The sequence below is a fragment of the Anguilla anguilla genome, chromosome 8 (assembly GCF_013347855.1).
Source record: "Anguilla anguilla isolate fAngAng1 chromosome 8, fAngAng1.pri, whole genome shotgun sequence".
Lineage (NCBI taxonomy): Eukaryota > Metazoa > Chordata > Actinopteri > Anguilliformes > Anguillidae > Anguilla > Anguilla anguilla.
The window spans coordinates 40,658,151-40,682,253 of NC_049208.1; the positions used below are offsets into that span (position 1 = coordinate 40,658,151).

Genomic DNA, 24,103 nt, shown 5'->3' on the forward strand with positions numbered 1-24,103 from the left:
AGAAGCAGGCTTGGTTTTTGCTGGGATTTTATTGATTCCGATTCTGCTTTTCGAATCTGGCTCTTATTAAATTCTGATTCTGATTCTTGACATATTGTGAGTTTGTCTTGACCAAAATGTGTTGAAAAGTAAAAACCAGCTTTTATTTTCAGCAAATTTAGGCTGAAGTATTATAGGGAGATTGTTGACAGTGACAAGGTATTTTTTGGTTCATTTTGGTTAAAAACAAATAAGAGTAAAGATCATGAAAAAATAATTTAGTCCTCTATCTTTGAGGAATGCTCAACACAAACATTTACAAACAAAACATATTGAAAATGCAAACAGAAAATATTGCTTAATAAAAATATATTAGGCAACCAGCTGTCATTGAGTCAGCAATATCCGTGCATTTCAACTAAATGAAATCAACAATTCTTCTGGAGAAATGTCATTTGCTGTGTTCTAAAATGTATACTTGTGTTCTAGCTCCCGACTGAACACGTATACTGTTTGGAACATAGCCATTGTTTTTAATTTGTTTTTATTATTATTATTTTTTACCTGAGTTTGCTATCCTAAAACTAGCATTAGCTGATTCTGGGATGTTATGACTGCAACTGGGGACATTGAAAAGTAAACTGTGCATTCTTTAAGCCTGATACCATGCTGCAGTAAGTGCTTTGCCATGTTAGACATACTTTCTCCCTTGCATGAAATTATTTTCGTGTAGTGATTACATTTTCAATTTTAACCAAACAAATTAAACCAAACTTTTGATTTTTTGCTGGAGTGCCCCATACTGCAAACTCTCTACAGGTGTGTTGATGCATACGTACCACATGATGCATTGTAAGTGCAAGTCCTGGCAGTTCAACTAAAACTCTTTGCATTTCACTTCGGAGCACCACTGAAAATGCGCTTTCAGGTTTCGTTAAGCAGATTTGAAACGCATGTTTTTTAACAAATTTGCGGTTATTGGAAGTCTGGTGCCGATTCTAATTCAGAACCAACTCTCGATACCCACCCCTACCTATTAAGTCCCTATGGAGCTGGTATAGGTGTTCTGTGACATTTATTAAACCTGTAAGTCCAGTTTTATTGATTGATTGATTTCTACTTTTCACTTTAGAAGAATATAAACTGAATATCCCCAGTATGCATTTTACATTTTTTGAATATGAATGTGTACTGCACTGTACAGAAGAATATGCATTCTATATCAGTTTGTTCATGTGTTTAATTTGATCATTCTTGTGAATGAATCTTCCTGATATTAGCAATTCAGTTTATTGTCATCGCGTGTTCCACGATACTTGTACTCTGTCACCTTTCCATCCTCTACGATCCATTATTCGTCCACTCTCTCTGAGACCAGATAATGATCTTCGGATAAACTGCTTACCATTGTGTCTGTTTGCGCCCTGTCATGGTTTCCTATTCCATTTGAAACCGGCCCTTTAACTGATGTAACACTCTCATAGTCCTTCTTCCCTATTGGGCAATCTTGTTATAAAATAAACTAGGTCACATCTGCAAGGGTGGAGGCTGAAGGGTCAGGGTGTTTTGGTGTGTCTGCCCCTGGTGGGAGGGTGGTAATGGTAGCAGTTAGCATGGCACGGGACTCCCCCATTATAAAATTATCACATGACTACGACCTTTGGTAATATAAGTGCACTGTGATTCATATGAGTGGCATCATCATTGTTATTCCTAGGTCACTAAGTAGAATATGTCATCTTGGGTGACAACACAAGGGTTTAATGTCCACACAAATGCGTGTGTAGTCAAGTAAACAACAATATTAATAACAGTAATCAATTTAATCATTTTACTCATTTATTTCCAACATACAGTTCAACAGTATGGTAAAAATTAAACATCTTAGAAAATAAATGAGCTATGCTCTCCCCTATTGAGCTTTTTTGTTCGTAGTTGGTGGTGGGGATGGTTTTTTGGAGCCCTTGTTAATGGAAAGCCAAACCACTGGTGCCAGAGACTGTCAGCTGATTTGACACTAACAGCCTAAAGGATGTGTGGTTGATAGTCGACCTGCATGTAATGAGAGTTAAAATGACTGCATCCTGGACAGGGGAACATATCTCCTTTCAGAAGTGAGGGAGGTGGACGTTTGGGTTGCTTGGTGGCTGCATAGGGGCTGGCATGCGATGACTTTCTCTCTCAAAAAGTGCATTTGGTCAAAGCATCAGTGGGGAGGTATTTACCCTCCACAGACTCTGCCTGTGACGCTGGATCATAACGTTCTCCAAAACCAGCAAGGTATACGGAGACCCTTCTTTAAACTGGATTGGATTCATATGAATTGTAACAGCTTTTCAGGTAGTATTTGTAATATCCCGCTGTGTTGCGGCTCTAGCTGCTGAACCACCGTGGGGTGACGGAGCTGCAGCTGATGGAGGCCCTCATGAGCCACATGACGGAGCGGCTGGCGGACCCCTGCTGCGCCGTGCGCGTGCTAGCCATGCGGGGGCTGGGGAACATCGCCACGGGGTCCCCCGAAAAGGTGCGTCCTGCCTTGCTTCCGGCTCCTTCCAGTGCCTGCTAACCCCAGCGGAAGCCATTAAGAAAGAAATGCATGTAAAAGCCTGCTGCAGTTTTGCATTCGTGTTAAGAATATGTAGGTCAGAAATGTATGCTTTATACCACAGGAGAAATCAGGAGTCGAAGCTTCTATACAGCACATTGTGGGCACCTGTTTAATATATGCATGTTATTGTTTGTTTATGAACCTAAAGTGTTTTCCATTGTACTTTATTCCTTATGTTTGAGGCTGGTTGTTTTTCACAGAAAATGGCTGAAGTCACGGAGCAGTCACAGCAAAGTTGTCGAAAATCACAGAAACCTGAAAAAAGTTTACTGTAATTTATTAAATGAATAAATCTCATGTGCAGCAGTGGGAAATTATTGAGATAACGTGCAACTGTAGCAGCAGTAACAAGCGGTTGAATAGTAACAAGTGCTTGCTTTTAAAAGATCAAAAGACAGTTGCTGGCTGCTCCCTAGAACAGCCTGCAAGTGAAATACATTCATAGGCTGGAACATTTACTTGTTGAATTTACTTGTGTTACAGGCTAATAATAATAATAATAATAATTATTATTATTATTATGTTAATTTGATCAATTTGATTTAGATACAAATTGATCCAGCTGGGAACATACACACGCTAATGTATTAATGTATACTCATTGATATTCAAATGACTTCATGTTTTAACTGCTTTCTACTCTTCTGACATTAATGTGGATTTTAAGGTGGTTGGCCATGTCATATAATGTAGTTATGTATGCAATAGGAAGTATGCAGCATGGTTATGAACATGCTCCATGTCTTAATTCAGTGTTGGAACCCTTCTGTTCTTCAGTGCATCTTGTTGTTTTCCTCACTGCTTCCTAAGAGACATTGTGCTTAATATAACCATTACGAAGCACTCAGAACGCCCACACACTGACCAGCATTTACCCTTACCCTAGCACTGTCTTGTGCATATTACTAATGAACTGGGAGAAACATGAAAGAAACTTTTAATCAATCCTACCATTAATGTCCAAATGTTTTCTTAGTGTAATTACATGTTATTGTTACTGTCTAATCTGGATAATATTGATAAATTGCCCAGTATCATGGAAATAATTATGCACTCTGGCTTGTCCCGTCTTTATTTTAGTTTGTCCAAAGTGCATCTTTATACTTGTTTTGATTGTGAATGAAATCAACGTAAATATCTTCGTACATCAGACGTGTAAATCATTAAATCCCAGTGGATACACATTATTACATTTTCACACTTGCATAAGAATATGTACTGTCAGCTCCTGCAGATGGAAGCTTGTGTGCTATTTACCCAACGGCATATTTTCCCGACTAAGGTCACGTCGTATGCCTCCCGCAGCCCACGCTCTTCCAAATTCAGCATGTTTTAGGAACACTTTATGGAAACATGGTAACTTAGTATGGCTCTATGTCTGTATGTGCAAGACCTTTATCATGTGAAAAACCTTTTAGCACATGCAAAACTAACAACACAGCCAATGATTGGTGCAAAACAAATACCATGACCAATCATTTTTCATGTTATTGGTTTTGCATGTGCTTTTTTTAGCAAAGGATTTAGTAAATCAGGCCCTTAGTGTTTTTGAAAAGTAATGCAGCCTTTTTATGGGTCTATGCCTCCAAGATTAGATTAGGTTTTTCTGACCTCCCTTGTAGATTTCTTTTCCTACATTTTATTGGCTGGTTAGTTGTGCTGTTCCACTCTGGGAGAGCTCATATCGTTAAGAGGAAGGACCTCCAGTAACTGGCTCCACCCCTTTTCCGCTCACAGGTGAACATGTACGCGAAGCAGCTTCTGGCTGCCATGAGCTCTGGGTTGGAGGACAAGGATGACCCCAGCAGGCACATTGCCCTGGAGGCCATGTCTGGCCTCTCCAAGGTCCTGCTCTGCCTGGACCAAAAAAACGTGCAGATCCTGGTGGTCTACATCTTCATGAAGATCAAGCCTTTCCTGGAGAATGTGAGGGATCATTACTTTATATCTCAAATGAAATACATGCTGTTCATTACTGTGGGGCTCCTGTCTGGTGTTCACTACTGTGGGCACTCCTCCAGTGGCTTGGTCAGTAAAATTTGACCATTAGTATGATGATGTCATTAGCCAGTTATGTCCACGGATTCCACAGCAGGGTAGGGTGGGTTAACTCAGCCAGCTTTCATCAGGTTTGCATTTCATCAGTTCCAAATAAATGGCACCTAATCACAAGCTACCAGTTGTCAACAATGAGACTTAACCTATGTGTTGACTGCCACACACGTAGTAGGTCTCTTCAGTAGTGCCTTGTGAACTGTAGCATGAGAATTAGTCACTTTCTGTGACTGGAGACACAATTAGTGATTTTAAAAAATCAAGAACAAGTATCATTAAAAATACATATGTTAAATATTTGCCAATATGCAGGTCTGGCTGAGGTTCTGCTCTCATGTCCAGGGAATGATTTTTTCATTACTTTATTTGTGCATGTGTTCTTACATTACAGAACATTAATGTCTTATATGTGACAGTGTGTCTAGTGTGTGCGTGTATGGTAGTTACAGTGATGTGTGGGTGTGCATGTGTGTGTGTGGCAGTGATAGTGGTGTGTGTGTGTGTGTGTGTGGCAGTGGTAGTGATGTGTGTGTGTGTGGCAGTGATAGTGATGTGTGTGTGTGTGGCTGTGATAGTGATGTGTGTGTGTGTGGCAGTGATAGTGATGTGTGTGTGGCAGTGACAGTGATGTCCAGCAGGGGGCAGGGTTCTCATGCCCCTGTGGCTCTGTAGGAGAACGAGAGGGTCCGATGTTCTTCCATGCTGCTCCTGGGAACCCTGTCCAAGTTTGCGTGCGGAGAGCCTGTCTTCAGAGACCAGATCCACAACGTGCTGGTCAGCCTGCTGCTGCACCTGAGCGACCCCAGTCCACAGGTGGTCAAGGTGAGGGCGTGGCTGGTCCAGGCCACACCCCCAGCATCTGCACACACCCATCCTGGAGGCTGCACATGACTGCACTCCACAACCAGCCTGGGCCTTGTGCAAAAAAATAAAATAAAATCATGGTGTCCAGTTCCTCTGTGCATAGTTAGATTTTTTTTTACACCATAGAAGGCCTGGAATTCACAATTGTTGCTCTCTTGTTTTTTTCAGAGTACTGGACTCTACACCCATGTGTTATTACTTAAAATCCTAGGAGGATATATTGTTATTGCACCTTCGGGAATACTGTAGCTTAGCTGCTCCTGCTGAAATCCAAATGTTATCCTTACAGCATGTACTAGATAATGATAGATTATCTGTGGCCCTGGATAAGATGTCTCGCAGGAGGAAGGTGTAACGTGAGGCGTGCTGTGTTGGGTCTGCAGGCGTCTAAGTTTGCCATGCGGGTCTGCGCACCGGTGCTGGGCTCGGAGATCGTCACCGCTATGTTCCAGAACCATCTACACGACGACCGAGGTTTGCACCATGGTGAATTCATCAACGACCTCACCAAATACATTGTGAGTAGATGTCGTGCATTGCCTATGGGGGGGGGGGGGAGACCGCTTGGGTGGGACAGCAGGCCTCACTTGTCCTGCCTGCCTTACAGATCCGAGACTTCCCCAGCATGCTGAACTTCTATCACATTTCCATCGTCCAGTTTTTCGAGAGCCCCTGGCCCGAAGTCCGAGCGAGCGCGGCCATGTTTATCGGTAAGGAACGTTCGCCGCCGACGTGCGCTTTTCACAGCGCTTTATCTCTCTCAGCCGGTGGAGACGAGAGCCCTGCCGTTTCCTCCCGGTCATGGTGACCTTACCAGCGTTAGACCCGGCTATCTCAGGGTTAGGAGAAGGCCTTTATGGTGGAGTTACATGTGAGGAAGGGATTTCTTTATAGCCTCTTTAAAAAGCCCAGATTAGCTTTACGGTTGCTGTTTATTGCGAGTGAACTTTGTCTCCGCACAGGCCTTTGCGGTGTGAGTGGCCGTTTATGGCTGCCTGTCCTGGGCCAGCTTTAATGGGATGGAGGCTAGGAGTCCCGTTCTCTCTGATATTCGGCAGGTTACTCTGTAGTGTTGTTCCAAATTAAAAATGGTGCAGCCGCAAGATCAGTGCCAATGTTTAAGCCCAAATGTAAATGTTGTCTTTCTAGGGTTTCTATTGGTCAATCTCCCAGAAGAGCACCTCTCAGACATGAACATGGGCAGTGTAATAAAGGGTGGGTATTCCTTTTCTTCCAAGTAGAACTTATAGTTTGTCTCCTGTTACAGTCTCCCACCACAATGTGAATTTATGGAAGAATCTCTGAAACCAGACTGGCTTACAGAGGGTTAACTGCATGCAAACGGTTACATTTTAATCATTGAGCATTGAACTGGCATACTGGATCTCACACATTGTACACTCCAGAGGACTAGACCTACAGAAGCCTTGCTTTTGCTTACTGGTTTTCTTTCTTTTCAGTTCTAGCTATCCCTGTTGTAGATATAGCCATCGTTCACAGGCACGTACCATTATCCAAGAAATCATGCACATCACATGATCTCCCACACCTACATTCTTTCACACACATGTGAACAGACGCACACACACAATGTATAACCATTACAATGCACATTGGCCTGGCCTTGGCCTGGAGCTTTCATTGGTGTCATATTCAGCTTCGTTCATTAATCACATGGACAAATGACAGGTGACGTTTTATCACTGGAAAAGGGCTGCGTAGTCTGTTCGGATAGAATGCTGGGAATGCTCTGTCACTGGGCAGAGTTTTCTCCACACTTAAAGATGAGTTTTTTACAGTCCATGTGGACTGGGTGAGATGAGCTGCTGTCAATTAATGATATACATATGATTTATTTATATGCTTACATAAATCAAATGTTTAACTTAGCAATGAAAAATGTGTGTGTGTGTGTGTGTGTGTGGGAGGGGGGAGGGGGCAGGGGGAAGTATGGCAGGTTTTTATGTTTTGTACACAATGTAAAGTCCTTTTAGGTTGCAAGGCAAAGGTTACCAGCAAGGTAGGGAAACATATCTGGAAAGTGCTTTGCTTAAATGATCTTGCCAAATGGACAAAGTCTTTTTGTGACACAAGTAACAACATGTTGGCTAAGAAAACCCAGAGTGAAAACAAAGGCGAAAAAAATATATATTTCCTGAGTATATGTAGTATATCTTGAGTAGTCTTTTACACCCCCATTGAGTTTCATTGCAATCAGGCCAATCATCATCATCTTGCATCACTAAGTGCGTTTGACTCTATTCCTGTATTTGAAGGCTTGACATTGGCAAAGGCCTGTGTTTTATAGCTGTGCCACGACTGAAGTGCAAATTGTTTTCCAAATTTGGCTGCAACAGCTCTTGAAGTGTTTATTGTGCCAATGAACAGTTTGGACTGCAAAAGGTCTTTTTTTTCGGCCTTAGAGGATTCCTTGAGAAATGGCAGACATTTATCAGCAGGTTGTTGGAATTTATTGGGCAACGCACTGTTTCTGAGCAAAAGATGAGCCGTATCTGTAAGTAAAAGACCATTTTTTGCGCAGCTGAAATGAATTGTGCTGGTGGGCAATTTGATTTTTCTAATGGTAATCACCAAATAAATATTTCATACCGACAGCTTCATAAGAATAACTCATAACTTTCATAGGCTGTGTGGATTTCTGCCATTTCATTGTTCCTTGCTTTGTTTACTGCCTGTGACCTGCCAGCAACTTTTACCAAAAATGAAGCAAGATCATTAATGTACATATTTGCATAGCAGGCAGACTTACCAGGGAAAGTTACACATTACTCATGATCCCTTTGTACCAACTGGTATGTACTGAAGCAAGCACTGAGCCTCCTGTTCTAGGGCACAAGATCTCTATCCCATTTAAGGTTTAACCTGCTGCCTTCTGGTTAGAAGTCCAGCTCTTTGACCCCCTACGCTCCATGGCTGCCCTATTAAACGGTGAAACTCAGTTCAGGTTAGTCTGTGGACAGCCTGATGCTCCTTGTCGGTGGGGATTTCCTGGAAGGTGGTTGTGAGAAGGAAAACGTACTTGATGACCCTTGACTCTGCTGATGTTCCTTGTCAGGTTTAGTCCATCTGCTCCAGGATCCAGACCCTTTGGTCCGTGCGAAAGCGGCAGAGGCCATGGGGCACTTCCATCACTTCTGATCTGAGCCAGGAGCCCAGGCCCATCAAAAAAAAGCCCAGCTCACTGAAGATGTTCCGTCATTTCTTTCAAGTCTGTTTCGTGCTCGGGTCGTCCCTGGAGTGCTCTCTTTAGGTCTGAAGCCCGCATCCTGTGCCCAGCCCCTCGGAGCTGTGTGTGAAACGATGGCATTGGTTTTGGAAGCAGGGCGTAAATACGTGACAAAGGAGACGGTTTTCGTGTCGGCCTGTCGGGGGTTGGGCGGCGCGCTCAGATACCATCACCGTTCCCCTTGCATTGTCTCGCACGCTGCGTTTGAGTACCAGCGCGATGTCAGTCCTGCCCTTACCACCCCGGCCTGTGTCATAAACACCACGCCACGAGCGGCGACTCCGCTGATTCTGGAAGGCTGAAGGCATTTTTTTGTTTTCTCAACTCCAGAGGCTGTGAAAATGAGGTGTTGCAGAGAAACAATTAAAGCAAGTTTGGGAAAGGGTTTGAATTCAGAGACAGTGCATTCCTTGTTTTTTTTTTTTTTTTTTTAGTGGTGGGGAGAACATTGGACACTGCCAGTTTCTAGGTATTAGTAGGATATGTTACAAAAACTGTATTAAATGCTTTGATTAAAATCTTCAGCCCAAACAGGTTGGTCTTTGAGCAGAAAAAATATCTGTTACAGTGCGGTTTTGGGTCTGTACTGTGTCTCATTAGATTTGAAATTAAACTTTGAATATGAGGTTAAAGTGCATACATAGTTCACCCACCCTGAAATTGGGCAACTATTTAAAAGGGCTGTAGTTCCTACAAGGTTCACTCAATATGTATATCAAAACCCTCAAATTTATGTTGAGAGTGCTCTTTGATCTCATATTCACTGTTTCATTTCTAATCCACTGTACTGGAGTACAGAGACAGAACAACAAAACGTGTGTCACTGTCCAAATACTTTGAGACTGCACTGTATGTAATGAGAAGGATAAACTGTTGCAGACAGTCTTAATGGTACATGTTCAGTCGACTCCTGAAAGAATCAGGACAAGACAAAGCAATAATAAGAATGTCATTTTATCGACCTGTGTTCTATTTCAAGCTTTGACTCAACAATCACCATAAAGAGGTTTATTGTCTCACCATCTGGTGAGGTTTATTGTCTGCATGAAGTTCCATTCTTCCTATTATGACAGTTATTCAGAGGGTTAAGTGAGGATTCAACTCTCTGACCTGCAGTTATTATTATCTAAATTAGTTTGCCACTATTTGGTTCCTGAAAGTTAAATAATTACCTTTGATGGATATTTACTGGTTCATGGAGCTAATAATTAATCTTAACAGTGTCTACCATTACAATGTTCAGAATGATTTGGGTTAAATAGGCTTTTTAACCCTTTCATTTTGGGATATTTTTTTTCTTTCAAAATTCAAAGTCAGTGTTTGCTTTCGATTCCGAGTATTGATCGTTACATCAGCATTAGAATGTTCAGTTAAGAACATTCTAATCACACATTTGTGATCTTACACCTTAAATGTATTGTTACATGTATTGTATTTTCTTGTCTGTTTTTGATGATAAACAGGTTCTTATAAATTTGAGATTATGTTTGTTGTGTTTTTAGTTTATCAGACAAATTGTTCATGAAGATTTTTATTTCACTGGTTTCTCATCGAAACAATTTTGTGAAAACCCCATCATTATTTCTTTGGCAACTTCAAAAACTTCTAAGGGCATGGGCTGTTGGCTGGCAGGATGCCTCAACTTTAAAAGCCAGTGACCCTTTCTAGTGCATCAGCAGCCGAAGCTTCCACTAGTGAACTTCTCTGAGCCTAACTGATGGTCGCTGAGTGAAAACTAGCAGTGTGACTGGAGCTCTCCTGTTTCAGAGGAGAGAACTGCATTCCCCTTTATTGGAGGTGATGAGCTTGAGCACACACAAATCGGGCACTCCAAATTGGGAGAAATTGTGTAGGCTAGAATTTTAAAAACATGGCTCAGGACTATATTCAAGATTTAATTGTAAATAATGCTAATCTTGCTGGTTCAAATGTCTTGCTTTTTGCTATAAATGTTTCCCTTTCTTGTGTGAAACCCTCCATCTGCGTCATATGCAGCTGATTCTGGGTGTAGTCTGTCAGTGTGCTCATTTGCAATCCACTTGCAGACTCACACACAATCACCACTTTCCATACTACAAACAACACAGTACTACAGGAGACCTGGCACTGATCAGGTACCAGCGTAATAGAGATTTGAACCTGCAGTTTCTGGGCTACTAGGCCCTGACTGCATACATGATGAGCGCCTTTACAGATTGAGGAGCTCTGAAAATATTTACAAACAGCCATGTGAAACCAATAGCACGTGGACTCCCATTTCCCCAAAGTCTGAAATAAAAGATATTTTATAACTTACTCGTAGTTCCTGTTTTCTGCTATTCCCCTGGTTTTAAGATGCACATATACAAAGCTATAACCAATTTATGGTCCACCCTAGCCAACTGCTAGCCATGATCAGACCTGACAGTCTGCATTGGATTCCAGGTCTCTGGGCTTAAGTCTAAAACAATTTAAGTAGCCAACTCCTCTTCATTGCAAGGAATTCCATAGCAGTGTGTTTTCAAGCGTGCTTGTATTTGGGATATCCCTATAATAAAAAGGAATTAAATGTAATTTCTAATTTTTTGAAATGCAAACCGACTGCAAAAACAGAAAGGGATATGCAAATAGAGAAATAGTATAAATGTAATAAACTACACAACAGATTATTCTCTAGGATAGCCTTGATCATGCACTGCTACTTTCATCTGATGTCATGTGGAAGGTCACATTTGACTGTTACCCAGGGCCTTGAAAGCCTGTTGTATTAATGCAAGATGCATCCTGGCATTTCAACAGAGCCATCTTTATGATGAAATTATACGCTGTTTAGTGTTTGCGAATGCTGTGTACTTTATACCACCATGATATGGACTCATGATTTATGCAGTGGTACAAATGACTTTTTCATAGTTGAAGAGAAAAATACATCTGTCAAAGTCAATGGAGAGACTGTGTCTTTGTAGCTCTGGCCTTTATACAATACCTGCAAATATTAAATGTATTTAATATTAAAATAATGCATGTAGTTCTTGTTTATTTCATTTGTTTTGTCGATTACAAGAGCAAACAATACACCTCACACGTACCATTCAGTACCATACAATATACATACAATACACAAATGGGACACAATGTATCACTGGTTTATGGCTCTGTTTCTTAGTTTTCCCCGTTTGCCGTGTGATCTATCACAGTCTTCCACGAAATGCTGGGTCACGCTGCCCAGATTGATGACAGGAACCTTTGGTCCTTCCTCCCAAGTCCTGGCACACCTATCAGATGGTGCTCAGGGTGTAAAATAAAGTCACCATTCTCCTGGATTCAGGCCTGGTGTAAACATAGAATCCCATTTTTCTATGAATCCTCAACACAAATGTCTCTAAACAAGACCAGGAAAAAACCTAGTATATGGCTGGACCGTGTATGGGTGTGCAAAATTACAGGCTCAGTCACAGACATGTGCGGTGTCACTTAATCACTCAGTCACTCAGTCACAGACATTCGCGTTTATAGGGTTGGCCCCGCTGTTGCAGTCCAGCCAATAAAAAGTGATTGTATAGGAAACTGTCTGTCAGTGTTTGAATGCGCCTGATGAACTGTTGACTATCTGATTATCTGATCTGCTTGCATAACTTATCAGGCCGTAGATTATCTATGCGGCCTTGCTTCAGACTTTACACAGAACTGTTGGAAGCCAATTTATCAAAGGTCTTGATACTCATTTCCAGGCACTACTGCAGTTATCTGTGAGCGCTCATGGTTGTAAAAATCCTAAAAGAATGGTGCACGCAATAGGAGAAGGATCGAGGTTCAAGAAATGAATCTATTGCATATTCTACAAAAAAGTGTCAAAAAATGTTTCCTTCCTTGCCTTACAGTTGTTGATTGTTAAAGATTTGTACAACTTGTGACAAAATTTAATTTCATCTCTGTTTTAGCATGCTTCATTACCATCAAAAACACATAGTTCTAACAATTGCCTTGACTGATCACTTCTTTATATACTTCTTTATACACTTCTTCAATATATTAGCTATTATATATTGCAAGGCAGGGCAGCACAAGAAATGCCATCATAAACCAAAACAATCCAGATGCAAGTACATCCTCTCAGATAACCATTATCAATAAAAACAGAAACAGTTACAATCTGAGGATGTTTGTGATCTCAGTGCCTGGGATGAGTTCACTTTGTCAAGTTTCCACAAAGTGCTGTTGGGAGGTGTAGTTCACAGCTAATGGTAAGCACTGGCACTATATCGCACAGTCAGTCAGTATTCGCTCACTGAACTTATCCCTTTACGTCGCATAAATGTGCAGCAGTGCTATACAACAGTAGCAGCCCATTGCCCATTAATACATACAAAAGATCACTTTGTCAAAAGGGAAAAATGCACTGAAAGGATCCTGCTTACTGGCATTTAAAAGGCACTGACGTGAAAAAGAGCAGCATGGCCTTTCAGACAACAATGTGATCTTCATACAGGGAGAGGAGCAGCAGGATCCCCCAGCCTGCCAGGAGTCCCAGGTTCTGCAGGAAGAAGGTGAGCCACGGGTTCTGTCTGTTTGAGTGGATCATGGATGGCAGCTGCATCGCAGAGACGGGGGGACGGGGGGGAGGGGGGGTTAGGGAGGGTCACACAACGTGCTGAGTTACAACAGCGATAGCATACCACAAGTTTGGCGTGTCACTGACAAAAATCTATTTATAGACATTTATAATATTAAATCAAGAATTTCTTTTTTTAAATGTCAAAGTTTTAATTAACGCATGAGAAAAAAACACGTATAAATGTACAGTTCCATTGAATATTGAATATTCATGTTAGAAGTACAGTATTTGAAACGGATTACCTGCCCTTTCATATATATATTTTAATACTTATATAATCTTTCTTATTTAGAAATGTATACCCTTCTATGCATCAATACATTCAGATGATTACTAGGAAAGTGACAGTACTGCAAATATATTTGTAATAAATGCCACTCGCATGTATCAAAAATCTCACACCTCATTTTACATTCAGTTTTAACCTGACTTTGCATGCCTTATACACTTTATGTAATGAGGTTTGGTAAATCTTTATTTCATGCGTATTAGCTCAGATGGTATCAAACAACAAAACTAAATTAACAATTGAGCACAGCCAAGCAGGCTGGAACGTACCATGTCTGCAAGCCCCACGTACAAGAACAGACCAGCCGCGACGGCTGCGATCCACTCCTGAGCCGCTGGATCGGTTGAGACGGAGAGGCCGATGTACAGTCCAATGAAGGACGTCAAAGCGCTGCCGAAGTTCAGCAGCAGGGCTTTCTTTACGGACATCCCACAATGCAGCAGAAAAGCAAAATCGCCTGAGAAGAGACAGGAAGAGGCGTTTAAAAAAAAAAAAAAAAAAAAAGTTCAAGGAGTGACGTGTAGCACCTATGACACAATGAACATCTGGTCTTTAAAATGGAAAACCGTGAAATTAGAGTAAGCCTTTTATGAGCCGGCCAATTTCCAACCTGACTGTATATGAATGCCCTTGTCTCTGTGCAGCTCTGCCGAGAGGGGAGCGTGCTGTCACTCACCCAGCTCATGGGGCAGTTCGTGGCAGAGTACGGCCAAGGAGGTGGCCAGCCCAGACCTCCAGGACACGGAGAAGGCTGCCCCCAGGGCCAGGCCGTCCGCGAAGTTGTGGACTCCATCACCGATTGTGATCATGTAGGGGATCAGACGCTGCTCTGGAGGAGCAAAAGAGACACTGGGGCTCAGAGAGGGAGGCCACGTGCCAAGTCACGGTCAAAATGTCATGTTTTTGTGGGTAGACCACTGAAAAGCCAATGACAATATAGCCTGACAGTATCACATATGAGTGGAGTCCCAAACAATGTCTCCTTTCATAAACAGATTTATGAAACATGATATTTTGTCATTCGAACCTTCATTAGGAATCCTTTTCCCTTCTGACCCACCTGTCACCCTAGGTGTATCAGAAGTCTTTCTGAATGTTGTTTGACAGGAAGTGATGTAAAATGAAGCAATCGTGCATGTCTACCTTTTCCTATGAATAAGCAGTCAACAACAGTCCAGTTGTTGTCATTGTAATCAACAATCTAAATGTCTACTAGTCCTAGGAATGTTTGTAGATTTACCACTGGATTAGCTTTTTTAAACTAGCCAGGGAAACAGGTGTGAAGTAATGCTGATATGGACTGCACCGCACGTCTGCAGTGTGAAAACACCACACACCCTGGTCTGTGTCATTACATATTTAACTGTAATGTCGGTATTTTGCTAGAACAAAATACCAACATGTTGGTATTTGTAATGTTGGTATTTTGCTAGAACAGAGTGTGTAATTCAGGACAGCAAAGTATTACATATGGAGGCCATTTTGCTAGCTTAGCTACAATCAGTCCTGCAGTATGGCATTACATCCCTCCTGCTAATACGCACAACACATGTTTGCTGGAGATGACCTAATCGTTCAAAGACAACAATGACTCAGACTGGCGTGTGGTGAGCTTCAAAACCCAGACTCAGAAAGCCCAAACAACAGCTAAGCATACCTCTCGTACGACTGTTTGAACTTGGCTCTGCTTTCTCGTTTTCTTCGATCTGAATGGATTGAAGTCACATATTTTCCAGTTAATTTCATAAAGAGATGTTCTTCCTTAATAACATATTCATGTTGGTGTAGTGGAATATTTACATGTGTTTCACCACAAGATCTCTCTGTTTCATAGGTATTGCATAGGCTGCAATTTTGAGGCTATTTCTAAGCACTGATCAGAATTCAGTGGGGTAGGGACTTGAGGGGGTTATTTAGTATTCTGCAACTGTTAGGCCCATAAATGTGCACTGGCACATCCCAACTCACACATTACAATTCTCATAAACATTTCTCCTTTAAATCTACATTTCATTCGTTAAGTACTAATTAATATCTAATTGGACAATTTAATCCAAATCCCGTTATAAATGAACGTTGAAGCTGGTTTCCGAGGACATTTCGAGCAGAATCATTATCGCTGATTCCCACAATGGGCACCATGGTCTCTCTCAGGTCTATCAAACCAAAGAAACGGTTGACTGTCTCCTTGGGATGGGATGGCTACGGTATCTTACCAGGTCTGCTTGCGAGGTAGACTGCTTGCCCATTTTGTCATTCTGGTACATCTGTATTACTTTCCCATGGTCACAGTGGTGGGGGTCGCTCCCCTCCTAAACCACAAAATGGAGTTTTATTTTTTGCACCTTGTCAGCGTCTGTTTCCAAAATGTACAGTGTTTCAGCACAGCAAATAAAGTTAGCTACATTCATCTGAACCGCTGTTCAAACACACTGTTTGCAACTGTTGGCTATCTGCTCCCAGCAGGTGTCTGATATTGCTGGCAGATCTTGGGCAATATTTTTTGGAAAATACGCAAAGGTCCCCATTCTCGTTTGTATGCCATATTAACCTCCTAAGATCCGACAATTCATTTTTGTCCCTGTAGGGGACATGAATCTCTGTTCTTGTTCTGAAGAGCTATGTTGTACTATGCTGAGGCCTACACTACAAGGGACAATCAATGAAAAATTATATAAATAATTGCATCATCCATAATGCAAAAGATGTACTATGTGAAAAAATGAAAATATTTTGAACTTTTTTTTTCTGGCAGAATTCTTACATTTGTGCAGTACAGAAGTGGCTGATAAATCAATACTGATTCAGTTTCATACTGTGATGTGGGTATTTGAGATAAGAGTGTAAACGTACGCTGTCGTGGCTGTGACTGTCCTTGTGGGTCATTATGGAAAAGACCGATTCCATGAGGAAGAAGTAGTAGATTCCCGCCAACACCACCAGGAGCTTGTAGGTGTGACCCTGATCCGTGTCGGACTCGTGGCCGTGAGAGTGAAGACCCAGGAACTTGGCACAAACACCAGGGACACAGTCAGGCACAAACCACGCAACACATCATCATCATCAGATCCCCCACGGCAACATCGACACCCCCACCCTCTCTCTCGCCATGGCGCTTGGACGCGGTGTTCTCGAAACCAAACGCCATTATTTCTCCTTACAGTAACGATGCTACGGGAGTGATATCCCTTTGACAGCCTGATTGCAGTTTTTGGCCACGGTTTTGAAGTGTACCTTAATGCAATGCTCGGGAGAGAGGGGAGGCAGTGTGCTGTTGCAGATTGCTCTGGGGAAATAAAATTTTGAGGAATCGCCTGGCCACGGTATGAGGGATTGTTCAAACGAATTGTCCTTACAATCGCATTTCTCTGAGCAAGCAAAGCTGTGAAGCCCAAAAAGGAAAAGAAAAATGCACCGCCGGCTTTCTCATTGGTAGAGAGCACTTCTGTTAAGCTAAAAATGTCTTTAAAAAAATACTTTTCCCGAGAGCTTCCCAACACATGCAATTGCTCTTTTATGGCTCCTATATTTATCTAAGCCAAGATGTGTTTTCTTTCCTATGAAGTTATTCCTTTGCAAAATAAAAAATGTTTGATGAAAAGCACTTTTCTAGAGGAATGTGGGCTCAGAAAATGGATCTCACGTCTTCTTATCAGAGGTGGAGAATCCAGGTTCAGAAAGTAAAACACCTGCCATGTGTTTCTTCCACCCATGAATGCAGCCAGCTGATTTCACTAATTAGGTCCACCTCCTGGCTGAAGAACTGTGGTCATTAGCAAATCCAGGCGACTGGAACAAAATACTGGGGAGGACTTTAACTTTCTGACCCCTGGACCTTCCACCTCTGCTTCTTATTCTCAGACATGCTGTGGGGTGAGAAACGTTTTGGGAGACGTTAGCTCTCCAGTGCACAGGCGCTTACCGCGGGCAGGAGGTGCAGCACGGCGTCCCCCGTGAGCGAGCCCACGGCCAGGCTGATGCAGAGCTGGATGGAGACCTGGAAGAGCGCGGTGCAGGACGTGCACAGCAGCATCACGATCCCCAACATGGCCATCAGGCAGATCACCAGGTTGGCTATGCTGGCGTACACGTACACTGCAAGCACATTCACATCACCAGGTTGGCTATGCTGGCGTACACGTACACTGCAAGCACATTCACATCACCAGGTTGGCTATGCTGGCGTACACGTACACTGCAAGCACATTCACTAACACAGTGAAGCACCATGAGAGCCCTGCCTCCAGCACAAAGTGGTGGGGGTGGGGGTGGGGGTGGGGGTGCGGAGGCATCTGAAGATTTCACGAACCTGGCCAGAGGCAAACGAGTGAGCAAATGACTAACTTCTAAATCCTCATTTTATATTTAGAGCATGAAGTCATAACCAGGCCCATCACTGCTCACAGTACACTGCCTATTGCATCACGGCTACCTCGTCCGAAACACGTGCAGCCAGCCGCCACTTTTTTTCCACCCAGCAAGTCCGCCAGTTGAGTTAAACAGTCACTGCCCCAGGGGATTACACAATTTACGCAGCGATGCTACGTCCAATTATGCGCTGCCTCACAACCGCTCGGACCACCACAGTCAGCGTGGCATGGCGGGAATTCGATCTGGGTCATAAAGCACATAACTGTAGGGCGCTACGGCAGTCCTTTAGCTGGACGTATGACCCCCAGAACCCAAACACACCAGTCTTTAACCATTAATGTTTTGAGGGAGGCTCTTTGGAGCATTCAAACCCATCGCAAAAACCGACCATTTTTTATGTAACCGTGACCACTGATTCACAACCGTCCAATCATTATGGAAGAGTGGAAAAGCCGAAAACATTTGAGTACCGCCTGACAGCTGGCCACATGTGGTGGTGGGGGGTGATTCATTATTCTGGTTTCCTCATACATTCCTGTTTGTGGCGCATGTTTTTGGCCCTTTATGCTGAAGCTCTGCTTTTTATGCAGCCCACAGTATTGGTGTGACGTTGGTGGGAAAAGGCACTCACTCTCTAGCTTGCTGAGGTGATCGTTCGGGTGTGCAGGGTTAGTTTTGATTCCACACGCCCCGCTGAGGAGCTGCTGGACCAGGGCTGGGCTGAGCCTGGTGAACTGGGTCCTGGAGATGGTGGAGCCGTTCACCTGATGGATCTCCATTAGCTCATGGGCTGAGAAGCAGGTCTGCAGGACAACACAAAAACATTGTATAAAATGTCATTGACATGTGTTTGGGTGTAGAATAAAGTAGTGTAGGCACTTCTTTCATATAATGATAAAGATATACAGAGAAGCTGCCTAGTCCATGGAAATGAGCATGAAGCTATGAGGCTTAAGAACAATGCTCTTCTAGGAGTAATTTATTGAATCGAGGGAAAAATTAAGGGTTGAAGCAAAGCTCCTTCATCAGAGTTCATCCTAGAAGAGTGTTGTCCTTAAGGATCGCAACTTCATGTGTTATATTGTCTATGGAACACAACATTTACATATACAACATATACAACATCTGACACTCTCTATGTCAGATGTAATGTGGGGATATGAAGCCTTACGAAACCTCATGAATGGCATACTGTGCATAGTCTCACATGGCGCTTACATCATGCTTGCACGTGCTACTCGAGGCACTGCAGACTGAACAGGTACCAAAAGAACTGTGTGTGAGCTACAGCTCATACTTCTTGGATTCCAAATTCTCTCCCCCCCACCCCCCCGCTCAGATAGTGTCAGTCGGGTTTCCCCAAATGATATGTCTGAGCCGGCGGCCCCGGTTATGGAAACACATCATTATGTGCTTCAGCTGCGGCGATGACTTGGGTTTCACCAGGACCGTAATGAATGCGTGCGCCCAAGTGCCCCGCAGCACCTCCAGCGAAGCAGAGCAGCCCCGTCCTAATTACACTCCTTCGCGGTAATTACCTCGTCCCAGCTGCTGTTCCGCTCCTGCCCCGAGCCCCCGCGACCGTGCTGATCCTGCCTGGGTCCGAGGTCGTGCTCGTGGCCGTCCTCCTGCAGCTCACCGCCTCCCAGTTTCAGAACCGCCATCAGGGCCTCTAGGTCTGCAGAGGGACGTGGTTTACAGGAGCCATGAACTTTTCGGTAAACACGGTGAACATACAGTACACTCACTATAGAAGGGAGCTTATGGCAGCCATGGATCACAGCTCCAGTTCTTCAAAAGGCCAGGACAAGCACTGGCTGTCCGTTAAATCAATATAATGCTGCGCTGTTTACTTTAAAACGCGTGAAGGGCACCGATTCTGTGGTGAGACAATAAGCTAATGCATTTGGCTGTTGCTGAGTAGACTAACCCTGCTCGGTCATGTTGTCAGAGCCAAGGCCTTGGAAAAGGTAATCTAGGAAGTACTCCTCTTCTGGCAGCGCCTGGGAAGCAAAGCAGTCCCCACGCAGGACATGGTACAGAACATCTCCCAGGACAGTGTCAATGCCGTGCAGGGTGGTGTTGCTTAGAGACACATTACTCTTCTCCAGGATATCTGTCCCTGTGAGACAGCTCTGTAGATGCAGATATTGAGACAGGAAGTAAGCTTCACTTCACTTTTTCCATTTTAATTAGAATAGTATCCTTAAATAACAACGGCTGAAATACAATCAAACTGTACCGTGGTCTGTTTTTAAAGCTGCATGTACACTTTAAAGGTTTAAAGCAATTTTTTAAAACCTGAAAATGTAGCTAAAATGCATTTCTAAATTTCAAACAAAGCCTGCATGCTTCTCTCATCCTACAAAATCTATATGTATTTTCCATTACTCTTGTTTTATACGTACTGTATATATGTCTATATGTACACCCAAATTGGAATGTAACAGTTGTGCATTGGTTATACTTGTTTCATTAACAGCAAATCTTTGCTTGAAATCAGACAAATCAGATGTGGACATGTGTACTACTCAGCTGACTGACAAAATAACAATCGCTAGCTGGTAAGAGTAGCAAGCAATGGGCATAGTTATAAACCTTCTCCTTTTTGTGTAAGGCAGTGCAAATGATCTAACCTTTTTACCACCTTATTTAATTAATACTTTAAGTCAATCAGACTTATATTTTCTCATTAACTGGATATATTAATGAAAAGAACATCGACACTTCTGGTTCACTTGCATTGCTCTTCATATAAAGTCTGTCCAAGCTAACATACTGTAGAAACAGTAACAATGTTTGGCTTGACCCCAAGAGCGGGTCAGTTCCAATCAATGTGTCAGAGATTTTCAGCCATTTTGTGTTCCTGGAGCTTGGGACAGGTGCGTACCTGACCTCCTTCCGTTGACCTGTAGCGCTTTTCAATTTTGTGGAGCAAACGATCCAAGCCGCCGGTCCCCGCGCTGAACCCGTCCCCTTGGATGTCCTTGGCCGTAATGCTTTGAACAAATTGGTCGGTCTCCCTCTCCCACTCCTTGTTCTTTATGGCCATGCAAGCCTCCTGAGGGGAGCTCAGGTAGAAACACCACCCCGAAGCCACCTTGAAATATCCCTCCATGTGGAGGCCGCCGTCCTGCGTGTAGTCACCGACAAGCTGGCTCACATCCTCCGCAGAGATGCACTAAAGATAGGCAGACAGGCAGGTATATTTTGTTAGATGTTAAGGCAGGAAATATCGTTTAAAGCGCTTTCTCCTTGCCCAGTGATCCTCGTTGACTGTTGTTGTTGATGCTTGCGTGTTTTTGTGTGCACCCGTGCGTGTCTTTGCATTGTATACCTTTTTTAATGTAGAGATCCAGACTTGTATATTTGTTGTATATTTAGTTATGTCAATAGTCCAGTCTAGGACCCCACTGAAAATGAGCCAGCTATTGCGGCTTAATGGGTAATCCTTGCACTCAGTACTTTGCAATTTGTTCCTCATTTTAACATCTCACTTTTTACAGTAGTCCTCCTTGTATTGTTTTAAGTAAGTGTATCTGTTCTATTTTGTAATTTTTATATGATGGGTGCAAATAAATCAAATCAAAATTATATAACATTTTTGTACACATACTAATTAAATTTTTGGCATTTTTACAGGAATTTGGGGCAAGTGTTTTTTTTTTTTTTTTTTTTTAAACAATATTACATGTAATATCGGTTGTATTTTTTCAACTTATATTTTGTAAATCATTTACTTTGTCGAATCTGCCGACGTAGGAGTATTGTTCGGGGATATCTGGTCTTAGAAACGGGACACGCAATTATCCTCGTTTGGTGTACATATCCGCAAATGCGGATACAGAGACCAAGGAATAGGCGACAGTGCGCGTGACTCTCTATGTTGGCTGCATCGCGGTAGCCTAGCGCATCCAGTTTAGTGCGGAGTGCAAAGCAGCAGCAAAATCGAACATTCCTCACACACCTGAGATAAAGTTCAAGGCCTGCATCGTTTCTAGGCTTGAAGGTATTTAGTGGGGTTGAATCGATTCCTTGTAAATTCCACACAGTACGGCAGACAGCGTAAATATAGTTCGGATAAATGTAATACCAAAATACTGCATGTAAACGGCATGTCATGGTGAGAATCAAACTACAGAAATGCTTCAACGAAAGTGTCCTATAAATCAAATGTGCTAGATACACTGCAATATTATAAACTGATGTTTTATTGTAGCTATTTATAGTAGCCACATAACATACAGTGTTATATCACACGACATATTCACTGATCCATAGTTTTGTAGAGTAAGCAATGTTATTTTACATATATTACTTAAATTTAAATTGAAATGTTCAATATGAAAAGTATACCATGAGCCTACCGATTTAAATTACCTATGCAGCCTAATTCTGAAACACGATTGATATCAAATTGTCAAACAAGCAACAGTTTCCTTCTGGAAATAATTACACCATTCTATAATATAGTTAAAGTTAATAAAACGCTATGATGCGCATTATGCCCAAATCCCTGCATATTCAGCATGATTGAGCATTGACGATTAAAGACTTTTAATTATGGTCTATTAATATCTGTGCTAATCTGACTTGCTACACAACACAATGAAAGAAAATAAACATTTAATAACTTAGAAGCATATAAACTAAGAACGGAAAACTATGAAGTGCGCATTGTTTAGCACAGAACTCAAGCGGCTGGCAAGTGAAGTTTGGACCTCGACCCTTTTTTAAGCCTGTAAATTGAAGCGAGTAAAAAAAATACCTTTTCACACGGCACATCAGGGCACTGCACACGTTTCTCCAACATCGAGAAAAAGGAGCGAACTCCGTTTTCACTTAGGTATTCATCCCCAGGTGACACCATGTCTACTACTTTTCTGTATATGTTTCTTTTGGTGGACAGCGCATGGCTCAACATATTCAAACTTAGGCACAATAGGAGAACATGTAAAATATTAAACATGGCTGCCATTACTTAAATAATTTTTTAAAAAATTATTATTTATAAAAAATAAAGGAAGACGTCTGACACAATGAATCTCCCTGTTGAATTGAAATCAAAGACAAGTAGAATAGACGGTAGCTTTAAGTTCTTTTTATAGGTAAAATCAGCAAAGGTAGACGATCCTCTCCCCCTTCTTCACCTTGCTCTCATTTGATTGGTTCAAAGGAGGGTAGCGTTTCTCCAACGCCAATGCTCAATAAAAAAGCAGTGGAGCTGCAAACTAAGATCAGATAGGGGGCACGCGACCCCGCAAGTATTATTTTCTCTCCGGTCAATATTTCTGTCTGAACACTTTTTTCTGTTAGCTGTGGGTTTAGGAAGGCCAATGATGGTCATTTTAAGATGATACAGTTATTATACGTGCCTACGGGGCCGATTTTCCCTTATTTACAGCATACCCGGAGAACCAGTTGATGGTTTTCCTGCCGGGTATAATACAGGGGGAAACACCAGTTCATTGTTTTTTGTGATGTTTAATGAATTTGATGTTGTTTTAACACAATACCAACACCGCTGGATCTCTTAACCCCCGCCCTTGTTTTTGGCTCAAGCTATATAATCATAGATATTACTTAATTTGTCAAATGGCTAATGTAGTTTATTATTATTATTATTATTATTATTATTATTATTATTATTATTATTCCTCATGGATTAGACTGCAAAATATATTTTAACAAAGATAGGCTTCCTAGTATTGTTTATTACTGTAAACGCACTTCATACAATGGTCATCCATGATATAGAGGGCCAAAAATTAATATCCTTTGCAATTCCATGTCACTTGTTGAATATATGCAAACCAGGCTAATTGTAGAGTTCTTGCAGAATTGCTGTTTTCAGCATTTGGAATTGAGCTTACACCAGGAGTGTGCAGTAAGACAAACAAGAGAGCAGGTGAAAAAAAACATATTTGTATCCACTACTGACCCAGCTCTATGACTGACTAATGGTTTTAATATTTTCAGTACAGTAAACTTGAAAAAGATGTGCACCAGGTCTCTTATCAACTCATTGTCTCTCCTTCATAATTCTCTATCTTTGGCAAGAAGTGACAGCACAGGATAAATGGTGTTAAATTGCCG

The 24,103-nt window shown here is 42.2% G+C and overlaps 2 protein-coding genes across 2 annotated transcripts in view; one reads left to right on the forward strand and one right to left on the reverse strand.

Moving 5' to 3' along the window:
- Window positions 1-10,962, forward strand: part of LOC118232921 (maestro heat-like repeat-containing protein family member 1) — a 46,455-nt gene extending 35,493 nt beyond the window's left edge. The window contains exons 37-43 of the mRNA XM_035428167.1: window positions 2,357-2,503; window positions 4,325-4,513; window positions 5,315-5,464; window positions 5,890-6,024; window positions 6,114-6,216; window positions 6,656-6,721; window positions 8,583-10,962. Coding sequence (XP_035284058.1) covers window positions 2,357-2,503; window positions 4,325-4,513; window positions 5,315-5,464; window positions 5,890-6,024; window positions 6,114-6,216; window positions 6,656-6,721; window positions 8,583-8,665 — 873 coding nt within the window. The 3' untranslated portion in view covers window positions 8,666-10,962. The remainder of the gene's footprint in view (window positions 1-2,356; window positions 2,504-4,324; window positions 4,514-5,314; window positions 5,465-5,889; window positions 6,025-6,113; window positions 6,217-6,655; window positions 6,722-8,582) is intronic.
- Window positions 10,963-11,758: 796 nt separating this feature from the next.
- Window positions 11,759-23,141, reverse strand: slc39a4 (solute carrier family 39 member 4). The gene is made up of 12 exons (XM_035428175.1): window positions 22,776-23,141; window positions 20,898-21,188; window positions 19,938-20,142; window positions 19,546-19,685; window positions 18,639-18,810; window positions 17,559-17,731; window positions 16,490-16,642; window positions 15,853-15,948; window positions 15,294-15,342; window positions 14,313-14,465; window positions 13,906-14,093; window positions 11,759-13,323 (listed from the first exon to the last, which is right to left on the reverse strand). The coding sequence occupies exons 1-12, from the start codon at window positions 22,983-22,985 to the stop codon at window positions 13,195-13,197; spliced, it is 1,959 nt and encodes a 652-aa protein (XP_035284066.1). The 5' UTR covers window positions 22,986-23,141; the 3' UTR covers window positions 11,759-13,194.
- Window positions 23,142-24,103: the final 962 nt, after the last annotated feature.

Bases quoted from the DNA above. Each gene is read 5' to 3' on its own strand.
- slc39a4 (XM_035428175.1), bottom strand. From the start codon at position 22,985: ATGGCAGCCATGTTTAATATTTTACATGTTCTCCTATTGTGCCTAAGT. The intron at 18,811-19,545 runs GTAATTACCGCG...GTTGTCCTGCAG, and splicing joins GGAACAGCAGCTGGGACGAG to ACCTGCTTCTCAGCCCATGA. The intron at 15,343-15,852 runs GTAAGATACCGT...CAATCCATTCAG, and splicing joins CTACCTCGCAAGCAGACCTG to ATCGAAGAAAACGAGAAAGC.